Genomic DNA, 13,303 nt, shown 5'->3' on the forward strand with positions numbered 1-13,303 from the left:
TGTTGCTGTCACTTACAGCAGATAATAGAAATCTGACATTATCAACATGTTTTGGGTTAGTCCATCTCTCCATAAGGGATTCTCAGCATGGCCTTTATTCTTTATAAAGACAATCCTTGAAAAAAATGTAAAAAAAGATGCCAGATGTTGGGCAGAGCAACTGCCGTTCACTAAGTGCTTTTGAAAATAAAGAACATTTTTGAGAATCCCCCATGAGGCGATGGGCTAGCTAGTCCAAAACCTGTCGGTTTTGTCAGATTTCTACTACTTACTGTAAGTGACTGCAACATAGGAGAAAAGTAGTTTATGGCTCATTTTACACTGGAAGAAACGTAATTCTTATCTGTATATGTATACATTCATTTTAAATTCTAAGATTTTAAGTCTCCCTTCAGTTTGCTGGAACAGTTTTGACATGACAGACATGGGAATGTCCTGTTTTTTTCTAGCGAGAAAAGTTTTCCCTGGTGTGTTTTTCTCCCTCACGTCAGAACGTGCCAATCTATAATGCTCTTTGCCTTGCGGTATACAAACCATGGGGGAATGAGGAACAGCTCACACGATATAGGATCAGCCATGACCAAACACCAGCACCCTCTCTTATACTCTGTCTCAAAACATCAACATGTGAATGAAAAGTGAAAATGAACATGGCCTCTGTGAAATATATCTTCTCTGTACAATGTCTATACTGTCTCAATTCCCTTCTGTCCATCTTTCCACCTTCCCTTGTTACGTTCTCAAGATGTGTACTATCATACCCTCTGTCAGCAAGTTTTTTTTTCTATCAGATTTCCAAAATTGTGGAAGTCCATAATTTTACCATGATTTGACCCCTGGGATCATTTAAAAAAAATGCTGCAGTCCGATCCACGCAGTGCTGCAGTGTAACCACCCTCATAGGGCTTGATTCACAAAGCGGTGCTAACTGTTAGCACGCCTGTGAAAACCCCCTTAGCACGTCTAAACAAACTTTTCGCGCATAAAACTTTACGCGCGCAAAACTTTATGCGCGTAAAACTTTACGCGCGTACTGCACAGAGCGCAGGGCGCACCGCGCGAAGTGCCCATTAAAGCCTATGGGACTTAGCGCGAGTAAAACTTTGCGCGCGTAAAACTTTACGCGCGCAAAGTTAGCGCACGATCTGATTGAGAAATCCGGTGCTAACCTACTTAGCACCCTGGTTAGCGCCTCTAAAGACTTTAGACATGCTAAGTAGGTTAGCACCGCTTTGTGAATCAAGCCCATAGTGTTCCACTGCCATATTGCTTGCTATTAAAGCGCTGCTAGTTGGTCCCAACCCTAAATAAATGTAGGTGGGAGTAGGCACTGGAGAGCTTATTGTGGAATCTGTGAACGTTTTTTTAATAATAAGGGGATTCAGCTGTTCCTCTCCTACTTTTATTTCTTCTGTGATTTTAATCTGTAAACTTCTTTGTTCTTCCTTGCCCATTTATATAGACCAATAGGAATGCTCTTTGGCAAATTAAAATATTGAATTTCCTGTCAGGCACTTATTTGAATTTTCCTGCTGAATTCCTATTGGATTACTCTATGGAGCCATAGGAAGCCGCTGTGGAAAATTCAATGCCCACCAACAAGGTTCTTGATCAATACAGTGGCAGGTAGAGTCTGGTGCAGATTATAGCTACCGTTTCCTGCCACTCATCATCTAGTGTTAAGCAAACATAGCCCATTAGGTGGCGGATTGCCACGTGCAATCCCTCGCCTTACGCAATTCAGTTTTTTATCCGCCTTTAGTGGTTTGATTCTTTCCGGAATTTAGAGTCTCACAGCAATGCAATTTTTTCCGCTTTTAAACTTTAAAATCCTGACACAATCAGATGTCAGAAATCCCCCTTCAGGCTTGGGATTATCGCTAATAGCAACTGTTTTTGCACCGAACCTCGGTCAGGAATACAGCTAAGGGGATTAATACCGTTCAGTAAATGCTATTTCCTGCTTTTTTGCTGATTCTCTGCCCTGAATCTTTTCCGTATCAATGAGTATATATTGTACATCACACATGTTCAGATACCAGTAGCTGCCTGCTGGTTCTAAGTGTGCAATGCAGTACTGTTGAAGTAAAGAGATCACCATGACAGGCAGGAGGTAAGTAGCTTTTAAAACAAACAAACAAACAAACAAACAACCCCTGTATTTTTTGCACTTTTTGTTTCACTTATTTTATAAACTAAGTAATTCATTTTTTTTCTCTTAATACAGAGGAAATTCTTCTGATCTTGGTTCTCAACCTTTAAAGTAAGTGATGAATGATATAATATCAATTTCATATTGACAAAAATTATTTTTACTACAGTTGTGCTGGAAAATAAATGATACACTTTTTATAAAATATACAGGTCTTCAGCACGGTTTTTCTATTCAACATATATAATAGACAAGCAGTACAATTTAAGCAAACTTTACTTTAAGAGGAACTTTTTGAATATAATGTAACAAATAAAATTGCTTCTTTTTTAGATATAATTTTATACACGATATAGTCAGTGTTTGCCCATTGAAACATTTTTGCTCGCCTTGATTCTGAATTGAATGACAGGTGGCGACGTCATTTCTGCTGGCAGGTGCATCACTATGTAATGTTTGTTTACCACGTGTTCCAAAGCCAGCAGAAATAACACCTAGTCTCCCAGAGTGCAACGGGAGAAGAATTTTTGCATCATTAACAGCCTAGGCTAAACATCACTGGGAGGGCAGGTTAAATACCAATATACAGCAATATATAGATATAGGAATTGTTTCTGATGCTGAAATCAGGTTAATATACGTAGAAGCGGGTATCCTGATTGATTAACCACATTCTACTATATATCACTTGATTTGCTCTTTTAAAGGACACTTGAACTGAGAGGGATGAACTGGAGTCTGCCTTATGTATTCCTTTTAAAAAATACCAGTTGGCTGGTTGTCCTGCTGATACTCTGCCTCTAATACTATTAGTCATAGACTTTGTACAAGAATGCAGATCAAATGTTTCTGACTGAAAGTCTGATTAGCCACATACTTCTTTCATGTTTGTGATTTAGGCACTACTGCAGTCAAAGAGATCAACATGATGCCAGGCAACTGTTATTGTTTAAAAGGAAATAAAGATGGCAGCTTCCATATCCCTCTCAGTTCAGGTGTCCTTTAAAGTATACCTCAAATAATTGTAACATTTGCAGCTTAACAATATATCTTTAATGTTTTCTTTCTTCCCATAGCATATCTGATGCAATGGACAGATGTGAATAGGGGCTCTGTTCCATGGATGGTGACAGTGTAAGTGCTGTCACTGTCCACAGCACAAACCTACAAACCTGTCATAATGTGGACCCAGCCTTAGCAGTCTTAATTTAATGTTTTTCTGACAGTAGCGTTGATAATTAGTAGTGAACATCAAATTTTACATTCCCAAATGCTCCCAGGTGATGGTGGGGGTGGGTGCTATAGGTGCGGTGGGCGGGGAGAGAGTGGAAGCCACTCAGGAGAGGGGCTCTAGCTATACTAAGTATAGCTACAGCCAAAAGCATCTTTAAATTTTGGCTCCCAGGCTCCCTATTGGTTTATTAACAGACCAGTGGGGGTCAGGAGGATCCCTGTTGGTCTGTTATTAGACCAATGGGGAGCCTTGGAGCCAAAATTTAAAGATGCTTTTTGCTCTAGCTATATTTAGTATAACTATAGCTGTGCGGCGAGAGCGGTGGTGTGTGGCGGCGGGTGCACGGAGCAGCGGAGATCTTCAATTAACTACCGCGGCGGCAGCCCCAGGACCACCTAACGCCAATTGGCGTCAAGTCCTGGAGCTGCAGTTTGGCAGGGAATGCGTGCGCGCATGCGTGATCGTTCCCTGCTGTTTCACGGAGGGGGTCTCCGTGATCCGCCTGCTAGCCGCGATCGCGGCTAGCAGGCTGTTTTCTGCCGAAAGGGGAAGTAATTCCCCTTTGTTTACCTAAGTACAGAGCTGTGATCTCCTGCAGCGCTGTACGGCTGACACACGGCTGTCCCCCGGATTTACTTGCAGCGGGAGCCCTCTCATAGGCTGATGCCTATGAGAGGCGGGGATAAGTGCCGATCGCCTACCTATGGCGATTTGGCTGGCACAGGGGGGTGGTAGTCAGAGCGAGGAAGGAGGGAGGGAAGAGCCTCCCCTTTCTAATAAAAACAAAGATAGCAGCAGCGATCAGAGGTAAAGTTTGTCTGCATAGTGAGTTGCAGGGCTGTGCAGCACCCTGACCAAGCTGCACAGCTCTGTATTGTAAAAAATAGCCTGGTCTTTAGGGGGGTGTAAGCGTATGGGCGTCAAGTGGTTAAGGTTGCAAGATAGAGGATATTGGTGTGGGACTTTTCTGAGGATATTGGCTTGGGAACTTTTTTTTTTTAAACATACAGGTAAGTATTACTGGTTAATTAAAGAGAGCCCGAGGCAGAATTTTTAAATCTTAATACGACCCAGAGGCATGTCATGTGCACAATAACATGCCTCTGTGTCCTTCTATCACCGCTGCTAGTCCCTCCATGGCTCTGCTGTCCCTCCTATGCATTGTCGCCTCCATTACAGGCTCCCCCTGCCGCTCCCCACCTTTTCTAGCTTCCTCCAATGGGAAGCCAAGCTGCGATCCAGGAGTACTTCCTGGGTTGTGGCTTGGCTTCCGATTGGAAGAAGTTAGCAGAGTCAGGGAGTGGCGCCGGGAGCCTCAGGTAAACAGAACGGCTAGCGACAAGCAGATTATCGCTAGCCTGGCGATAATTTCAGGGGGGACAGCAGAGCCATGGGGGGACTAGCAGCAGCGATAGGACACAGAGGCATGTTATTGTGCACATGACATGCTTCTGGGTCCTATTAAGATTTAATAATTCTGCCTCGGGTTCTCTTTAAGAATAATAAAGTGCTTTATTCGCCGTTAAGTTTTTATTTCATTTAACTCTTTCAGGAAATGCACCCCTATACGCTATTCTCCTGAGGGGATGGCTGCCATCTGGAGGTCCCCTACTTGACGCCCACAGTGCTAACCCCCCTAAAGACCAGGCCATTTTTTTTTTGCAGTACTGAGCTGTGCAGGCTTTTCAGACTCCTGCACAGCCCAGCTTGGGAGCCCAGTGATTGGACTCACCTCCTTTTTTTGTCCCTAACGTGCCGCCGGAGGTGTCCGATCGCTGCGGCACTTTATTTTTTTTATTTATTTTTATTTTTATTTGCTCAAGCCTATGAGGCTCTCTCTCCCTCCCTCCTCCCTCTCCTTCCTCCCTCCCCTCCGTCATCTGATTTGGAACAGAACGGCGATCCATCTTGTTCCGCCTCTCATAGGCATCAGCCTATGAGAGGACGGCGCTTCCCAGCCAATCAGAGGCCGGGGATCGCCGTTCTCGTACAGCGCTGCCGGGGACCGCAGCGCTGTACGGATGTAAACAAAGGGGATTTATTTCCTCCTTTCGTTTACAAATAGCCTGCTAGCCGCGATCGGCGGCTAGCAGGCTAATCACGGAACTCCATTCCGTGAAGTGGCAGGGAACGATTGCGCATGAGCACGGCCGCTCCCTGGGAAACTGCAGCCCCAGGACTTGACGCCAATCTGCTTTAGGCGGTCCTGGGGCTGCTGCCGTGGCCACGCCCATTGGCGTTAGGCGGTCTCTAGGAGGTTGAAGGGGATTTCCAGATGCCAGCATGAAACCCTCCCCCCCCAGGGCATTGTCGCCCCCACCTCCTCCTGGTGAACCGGAGGTGGGAAAGAGCCCCTTGTCCATGGATTGAACGAGGGCTCCAGGGTAGAGGAGGAGGCTTGGCCACCCCTCTCCTCTAGAGCCCCCTCCATATCATGGACCATTCGGTCTGGTATAGCTGTGGGTGCAAAGCCCCATTCGGCCGGTGCTCCGCATTCTGGCCATCCCAGCCTGCAGGCGGGACAAGGAGTTAAAGAGGGTCGGGAAGGGGGACCCCACATCATTTTTGTTTTATATATTTTCCACACTGAACATATATAAAAAAAAATACATTTATATACGTGTTAATACACTATTTGTCACTATAAGGTCCTTTTGAAAAAATGTTGTTCCTCTTGTTCCCACTGGCCTGCTTAACATACCCTGTAAGATTGGTGCTTCTAGCATGTACGGGGCTTTGCTATTAACTGCTAAATTTGGCGGCCAGTGACTTTTATCAACTAAAGAATTAGATTAGGAATTTTCTTGTTTCCAATTTCACAAGTTGTTTTTTATTTTTTGTTAAAGCAAATCTGTGACTTTAAAAAAAAATTAAAAAGATACCGCAGTACACTGATGCCTCTGGATACTTCAGAGTCTCCTCCAATCTTGAGCCCACCAGTGGTCATGGGAGTCTATTCTCCTTTTTGGCCATGCTCCTGTCAATGTATAGAGCCAGTTGTACACAAAGAAAAAAGCCATGCACAAGAGACTCCGTTCTACTGTGCAGGCAGGGGCGTAGCAATAGAGGTCGCAGCGGTCGCATGCGCGACTGGGCCCGGCTCCTGAAGAGGCGGGGGAGGGGCCCGGGGGGGCCCATGTCTTTTTGTAGTGTGGCCAGGACTGAGTGCGGCCCGTGCGCCGTGCGCGCTATTGGGAGGGGGGGGGGGGGGAGCCGCAGCCGCGGGGAGGGCAGCCCGACCTCTCCCTCCCTTCCTCTCCCCGGGCCCCCCCTTCAGATGCAGAGTGACGCGCACGGTAGCGCTGTAGGCTGAAACTCACCTCCGTCCCTGCATTCCAAGCACCGCTGATCTCCTCTCGCTGTATAGATGTTACACACTGCTTCCGGCTAAACAGGAAGCAGTGTGTAACAACATCTATACAGAGCGGGAGGAGACCAGCGGCGCAGGGACGGAGGTGAGTTCTGCCTACAGCGCTTCCGTGCGCCACGCACTCTGCATTTGAAGGGGGGGGGGCCCGGGGAGAGGAAGGGAGGGAGAGGTCGGGCTGCTCTCCCCGCAGCTGCGGCTCCCCCCTTCATTATGGGGGGGGGGGACCTACCTACCTACCTACCTAATCCTGGGGGGCAGCTACCTACCTATCCTGGGGGGGCAGCTACCTAATCTAACCTATCCTGGGGGGCAGCTACCTAATCTATCCTGGGGGGCAGCTACCTACCTAACCTATCCTGGGGGGGCAGCTACCTACCTAACCTGTCCTGGGGGGCAGCTACCTACCTAACCTATCCTGGGGGGGCAGCTACCTACCTAACCTATCCTGGGGGGGCAGCTACCTACCTAACCTATCTGGGGGGGGGGGGGCAGCTACCTAATCTAACCTATCCTGGGGGGCAGCTACCTAATCTAACCTATCCTGGGGGGCAGCTACCTACTCTAACCTATCCTGGGGGGCAGCTACCTACTCTAACCTATCCTGGGGGCAGCTACCTAATCTAACCTATCCTGGGGGAAAGCTACCTAATCTATCCTGGGGGGCAGCTACCTAACCTATACTGGGGGGCACCTACCTCATCTAACCTATACTGGGGGGCAGCTACCTAATCTAACCTATACTGGGGGGCACCTACCTATCTAACCTGGGGGCACTTACTTGTCTAACCTGTATTCGGGGCACCTAGCTAGCCTATACAGGTGGCAACTATACTGGCTACCTATATTGGAGGCACCTACCTAACTAACCTATACTGGGGGCACCTACCTATCTAACCTATGCTGGGGACAACTATTCTGGCTACCTATATTAGAGGCACCCACCTAGCTAACCTGTACTGGGGGCACCTATCTATCTAACCTATACCGGCGGCGCCTGCCTATCTAACCTATACTGGGGGCAACTATACTGGCTACTTATGCTGGAGGCACCTACCTGGCTAACCTATACCGGGGGCAACTATACTGGCTTACCTATGCCTGGCTACCTATACTGGGGGGACCTATAGCTGGCTATAGGGATTTGGATATGTGTGTGCGTCGGGTGTTGCCGGGGGAGGGGGGCTGTTGTTGCCGTGGGGGGGGCCCACGTCCAGATTCCGCATCGGGGCCCAGAGGTTTGTAGCTACGCCACTGTGTGCAGGAGTTGGCCTCCTTGCACCTGTGCTGTGCATGCTTGTACATGGATGGGAGCACAACCATGTGAACCTAATCGACAAGCTCTGGAATTGTTGTGAGCTCAAGGGGGATGAGGGAAGCTTCTGGATTATCCAAAGGCTTGCCTCTACAGTAAGTAGAATTAGTAAGTATCTAACCTTTTTTTGTGTGGAATTAACTTCAGGTAGACTTAGACATTGAATATTACAAATGCCTATTTATGGGTAGCAAAGCCGTAATTTGCCTTTTAAAAACAGAAGGTATTGCAATTATTCAGTATGCATCTGAAGTGTCCTGCAGTGCATCTGTAATGGTCTCTGGAGATGCAGCTGCGGGCAGTCAGAGTGCCTCCGCAGCTGCTTCAGTTGCCTTGTCGGGCAGTTCGCCCGTTCCTCCGGCGTCTAGCACGCCGTGAACAGGCTTGTCAGTGGCTCATAGCGTTGCTGTATCACGCACGCATAGACTGGACCTTTATGCTGGGAGGAGGCGCGTCAGCTGACCTACCGGTCGGCAGACGTCAGGGGAGACTCGCGGCGCTTCTGATTGGTTGATGGGAGTGGGCGCGGCTATAGGGTCTCCTCTGCTTCTTAAGCCATCGGTGTTCACTTCCAAACTGTCTGCTGTCGTGAATACTTAGTATTAGCGCTCAGACCTTAGTCAGTATCCGGTGTGCTTTGATCCGGGAGGAAACCGGGGATTTCACACAACACTAGGATTGTTATATATTGTTATTACTTGATATTCTGTGTACGACTCTGGCTCACTTCTGACTTTGCTCTTGCTTATCGATTCTGTACTTCTGCCCATCTGATTCTGTTGCTGACTCTGCCTGAATTTCCTCTACCCTCTTGACTGCCGAATTTGTACTGTACCTGCCTGTCTGTTACCGAACCTAGCCTGTCTGACCACTCCACTCACCAGTGAGCCCTTGTCACTGGTGAGGTTCTACTGATAGTACCCACCAGCTCCTCTGGTGAGGTCTAGTTAAACTATCAGTTATCCAGTTTCACTAAGCACTATACACTCCTGTTATCTGTTAGCTATACTTGTATTATTGGTGATTCTGCAGATCACCACATAATCAGGTATAGTGTCTGGATTATTGGTGATACTGCAGATCACACAATAACCAGACGTCTGTGTTGCTACACCAATTGTTACAGTATCACTGCTGAATATGTAAATCATCCTTTTGTTGTTTCTGAAAGCTAAACACACCTCCACAACCGCTGGAATGCAGGGCTGCACTAATCTGACATACATAAAGACTGTTTTGGACAGGTTGGTCTTCATCAGTGCAAGGCATGGATTAATGTGGCTCTATGGGATAGTACTTAAAACATCCAGGCCCATATGCAATTAACTTTTTCATCTGAGTTATCTCCTATGAGATAATTTTAATCTTCTCTTTAAACTAACTTTTCAGCATTTTATAATTGAAAAGGTACCCAAAAGTTAGTGAAAAAGTACTATCAACTTTACTTTGAGTGCGTTATTGCTTGCTTTTGGTTTAAAATGCATTTTATGACAAGTTATGAAAAATATTATCTAAGAGAAAACTCAGGAGAAAAAAATGAATTGCATATGGGCCCCAGAGTGTGTAAGGGGTAAAAAAAAAGGACCAATAAGCCCTCTACTAAAATGTAAAAAAAATAAAAAATATTTTATTTAAACATTTTTTTTTATGCCTCTGTTCAACAGAAATTCCAGGAAACTAGAGTCTCTAGTTAGCACAAAAGCAAACTATGAAAGTTTAATGCAGAAGATTGAGAAGCTTAATGAAATACCACCAGACTGTACTTTTGCTGATGAAAAGGCTGTGGACAAGCAGGTGAGACAACCTGCGTAATTTGGGATATTACAGTTTAGAATGCCTTGCCATTATCATATTACTTATTGAAAGTATTTGTGTTGTGTAATTCTTTATGTGCTGCGTCTGACCAGCTTGCCCCCTACTGAACTCTGCATTGCTCAGGCAATGCCATGCCTCACTACCCCCGCGGGCGCCCCACCTCTCGCCCTCTCACCAGGGACCGGGGTCCACCCACACCAATCCATGCCACACACACAACCTACACCAGGGAGCAGCTCCTACAGTGGGAACCACGTGGCCCCTCGCCCCCAGTAACCAGGCTTCTGTCCAACCTGGTCTGGAACCACATCCGACTGGTCCTGGATCCGGCCCTTGGCCCTCGTGGAGGCCAGAGGTGGAGAGGCTGTCGGGCGGGCGCCCGCGAGAGACTTAAGAGGAAGGGCCTACGATCAGCTATCCCCTCAGTCCTCCTGGCGAATGTGCGCCCCAACAAGCTGGACAAACTGTGCCTCCTCTGCGACAGGAAGGCAGTGTTCTCCCCAGGCTCTTTTAGCCGGGTGCTCCACCCAGCTAGATTTGGTGACCACCCGGCTGTCATCAGCTCAGCTCCTCACCTCCTCCTATGCTGTAAGCAGAGTTGCCCTGCATTTTCATCTCGCCCCACCCGGCTACTTTTTCATGCCACCCGGCTACTATTTCATGCCACTCGGCTGGAAACAAATTCTGGGGAGAACACTGGGAAGGACCTTAGCAGGATGACGCCAGTCCTCTGCTTCACGGAAACTTGGCTGCACGAGGACATCCCTGAGAGCTCCCTACATCTCCCAGGTTACAGCCTCACCCGTGCAGACTGGGACCCTGTCCTCTCCGGGAAGAGGAGAGGTGGTGCTATCTGCTTCTATATGAGCTTTTCATGGTGCGCCAACACGTCAGTACTAATCAGGAAGTTCTCCCCTGACCTCGAACTCATACTCATCAACTGCAGGCCGTCATACTCGCCACGTGAGTTTACCTCCTATGTTCTTGTCAGTGTGTACATTCCTCCTGACGCTGATGTCAAAGGTGCCTTATTGGCCCTCAGCGAGACCATCGCACAGTGGGAGACGTCCCTCCCGGACTCACTATTCATTGTTATGGGCGATTTCAACAAGGCCAATCTTCGCCAGGAGATGCCACGTTACCACCAGCACGTGGAGTGCCCCACCGGGGGCGTGAACACTCTCGACCATTGTTACACAGCACTGAAGGATGCTTACAAGGCAGTCCCAGAGGCAGCTCTTGGCTCCTCTGACTAGAATCTGCTAAACCGACTCTTAAATCTACCAAAGTATGGTCAGATGAGGCCAAGCTCCAACTCCAAGCCTGTTTTGACTGCACCGACTGGGAGTCCCTGGGCGCACCAAACATAGACGAGTGGGCAGACAATGTTGCGTCGTACATCAGCTTCTGTGAAGACTCTTGCGTACCAACCAAATTCTTTATAAGGTCTACCCGAACAACAAGCCGTGGTTCACTAACAAGCTACGGCAGCTGCGAAGGTGGAAGGAAATTGCACACAAGATCGGCAACATGGAGAACTACAAAAAGGCGAATATCGACCTAAATCAAGAACTGAGAGTTGCAAAAAAGGGACTATGCTGGGAGGATGGAACAAAACCTGCACTCAAACGACACTCGAGCTGTGTGGAAGGGGCTTAGGGCTGCCACCAACTACAAGTCCCTCCCCAACATACTCCTCCCAGTCCGGGGCTAGCCGAAAAACTCGGCAAGTTCTACTGCAGGTTTGAGAGGCAGGAAGAACCAAGGGTACATCTGGAACTGCCCAACCCTACTGCCCCCCCTCGCCTCGAGGTGAAGATCACAAGCCAAGCTCCTTCTCTAGAGGTGAGCGAAGCTGATGTCCTGCTACTCCTGTCAAGGTTAAACACCAGAAAAGCCCCGGGTCCAGACGGCGTGTCTCCAGCCTGCCTGAAAACCTGCTCCAGGCAACTCACTCCCATCCTCTCTGCCATCTTTGCCAAATCACTAAGTGAAGGAATAGTCCCCGAATGCTTCAAGAGGTCGACCATCATACCTGTCCCTAAGAAACAGGGAGTCTCTGACCTGAACAACTACAGGCCGGTAGCCCTTACGTCCATCATAATGAAAACTCTAGAGCAAGTGGTCCTATCCAACCTCAAGATCTCCAACTTGCCCCTACTAGACCCCCATCAGTTTGCGTATAGGGTAAACAGGTCCACTGATGACGCTATAAACATCTGCCTGGAGTCCATTTATGACCACCTTGACAGACCAGACATGTATGCCAGAGTGCTACTCCTGGACTTTAGCTCGGCATTTAACTCTATTTGTCCACGCATCCTACAAGAAGAACTAGCCACACTTGGTGTTCACCCAAGCCTACGCCTCTGGATCAAAGACTTTCTCACCAACAGGACTCAAACTGTTAGGCTGGGTGACATCTACGGTACTCACAAACCATAACCACGAACACAGGTGCCCCTCAAGGCTGCGTCTTGTCTCCACTGCTGTTCTCCCTCTACACAAACCATTGCAGATCCAAGGCAGACTCAGTCAAGGTCATCAAGTTTGCCGACCACACCACCATCGTCGGTCTCGTCCTGGGCACTACCATCTCCAGTGACCTTAACTGGAGACCTAACATCACTGCCATCCAAAGGAAAGCCCAGCAGAGACTCTACTTCCTTCGTCAGCTAAGGAAGTTCGGCATGGCACCAGAGATTCTGATCAGCTTCTACTCCGCCACCATTGAATCGATCGTCTGCTCTTCCATCCTGGTCTGGTACACCGGCGCCACCGCCAGCGACAGGCTCGCACTTCAGAGGGCCATCAGGGCAGCGGAGAGGGTCATTGGAAGACCTCTCCCCTCACTCGACCTCCTACACAGGAGAAGGCTGAGATCGAGGGCGCTGAGGATCGCTAACGATGCTACTCACCCGGGCCATCGCTACTTCTGCCAGCTCCCATTAGGACGGAGACTTCGGGCCATCTCCACAAGGACTGCCAGACACAGTAACTCTTTCTTTCCCTCGGCCGTCAGCCTCCTTAATTCCCTCCACATACTCCCATCAGCACAGAAATCAAATTGACTCAAAAACTAATTGATAATAGGCCATTCCAGGACTTTTTCAGTACTGTCATGGGTGATGCAAAATTGCTGCTAATGTAGTGTAACGCAAATGTTAAGTGTGATATATTGCAAATGTAATTCCTTGTCCTCTGTGTATTTAAAGGGGCACAATGGCAAAAATTTGTAAAATGTAAAATATGTGCAAACATATACAAATAAGAAGTACATTTTTCCAGAATAAAATGAGCCATAAATTACTTTTCTCCTATGTTGCTGTCACTTACAGTAGGTAGTAGAAATCTGACAGAAGTGACAGGTTTTGGACTAATGCATGTCTTCATGGGGGATTCTCAGGGATTTATTTATTT

General features: G+C 47.9%; 1 protein-coding gene across 6 annotated transcripts in view; it reads left to right on the forward strand.

The window, feature by feature from the left end:
* The window catches only part of LOC137569165 (probable ATP-dependent RNA helicase DDX60), a 248,003-nt gene that overhangs the window by 167,865 nt on the left and 66,835 nt on the right, over positions 1-13,303 (forward strand). For all 6 annotated transcript variants that reach the window (XM_068278820.1, XM_068278816.1, XM_068278821.1 and 3 more), the window contains 2 exons: positions 2,228-2,263; positions 9,733-9,862. In XM_068278820.1, coding sequence (XP_068134921.1) covers positions 2,228-2,263; positions 9,733-9,862 — 166 coding nt within the window. The remainder of the gene's footprint in view (positions 1-2,227; positions 2,264-9,732; positions 9,863-13,303) is intronic.

Source organism: Hyperolius riggenbachi, chromosome 1, assembly GCF_040937935.1.
Source record: "Hyperolius riggenbachi isolate aHypRig1 chromosome 1, aHypRig1.pri, whole genome shotgun sequence".
In the NCBI taxonomy this organism is placed as follows: domain Eukaryota; kingdom Metazoa; phylum Chordata; class Amphibia; order Anura; family Hyperoliidae; genus Hyperolius; species Hyperolius riggenbachi.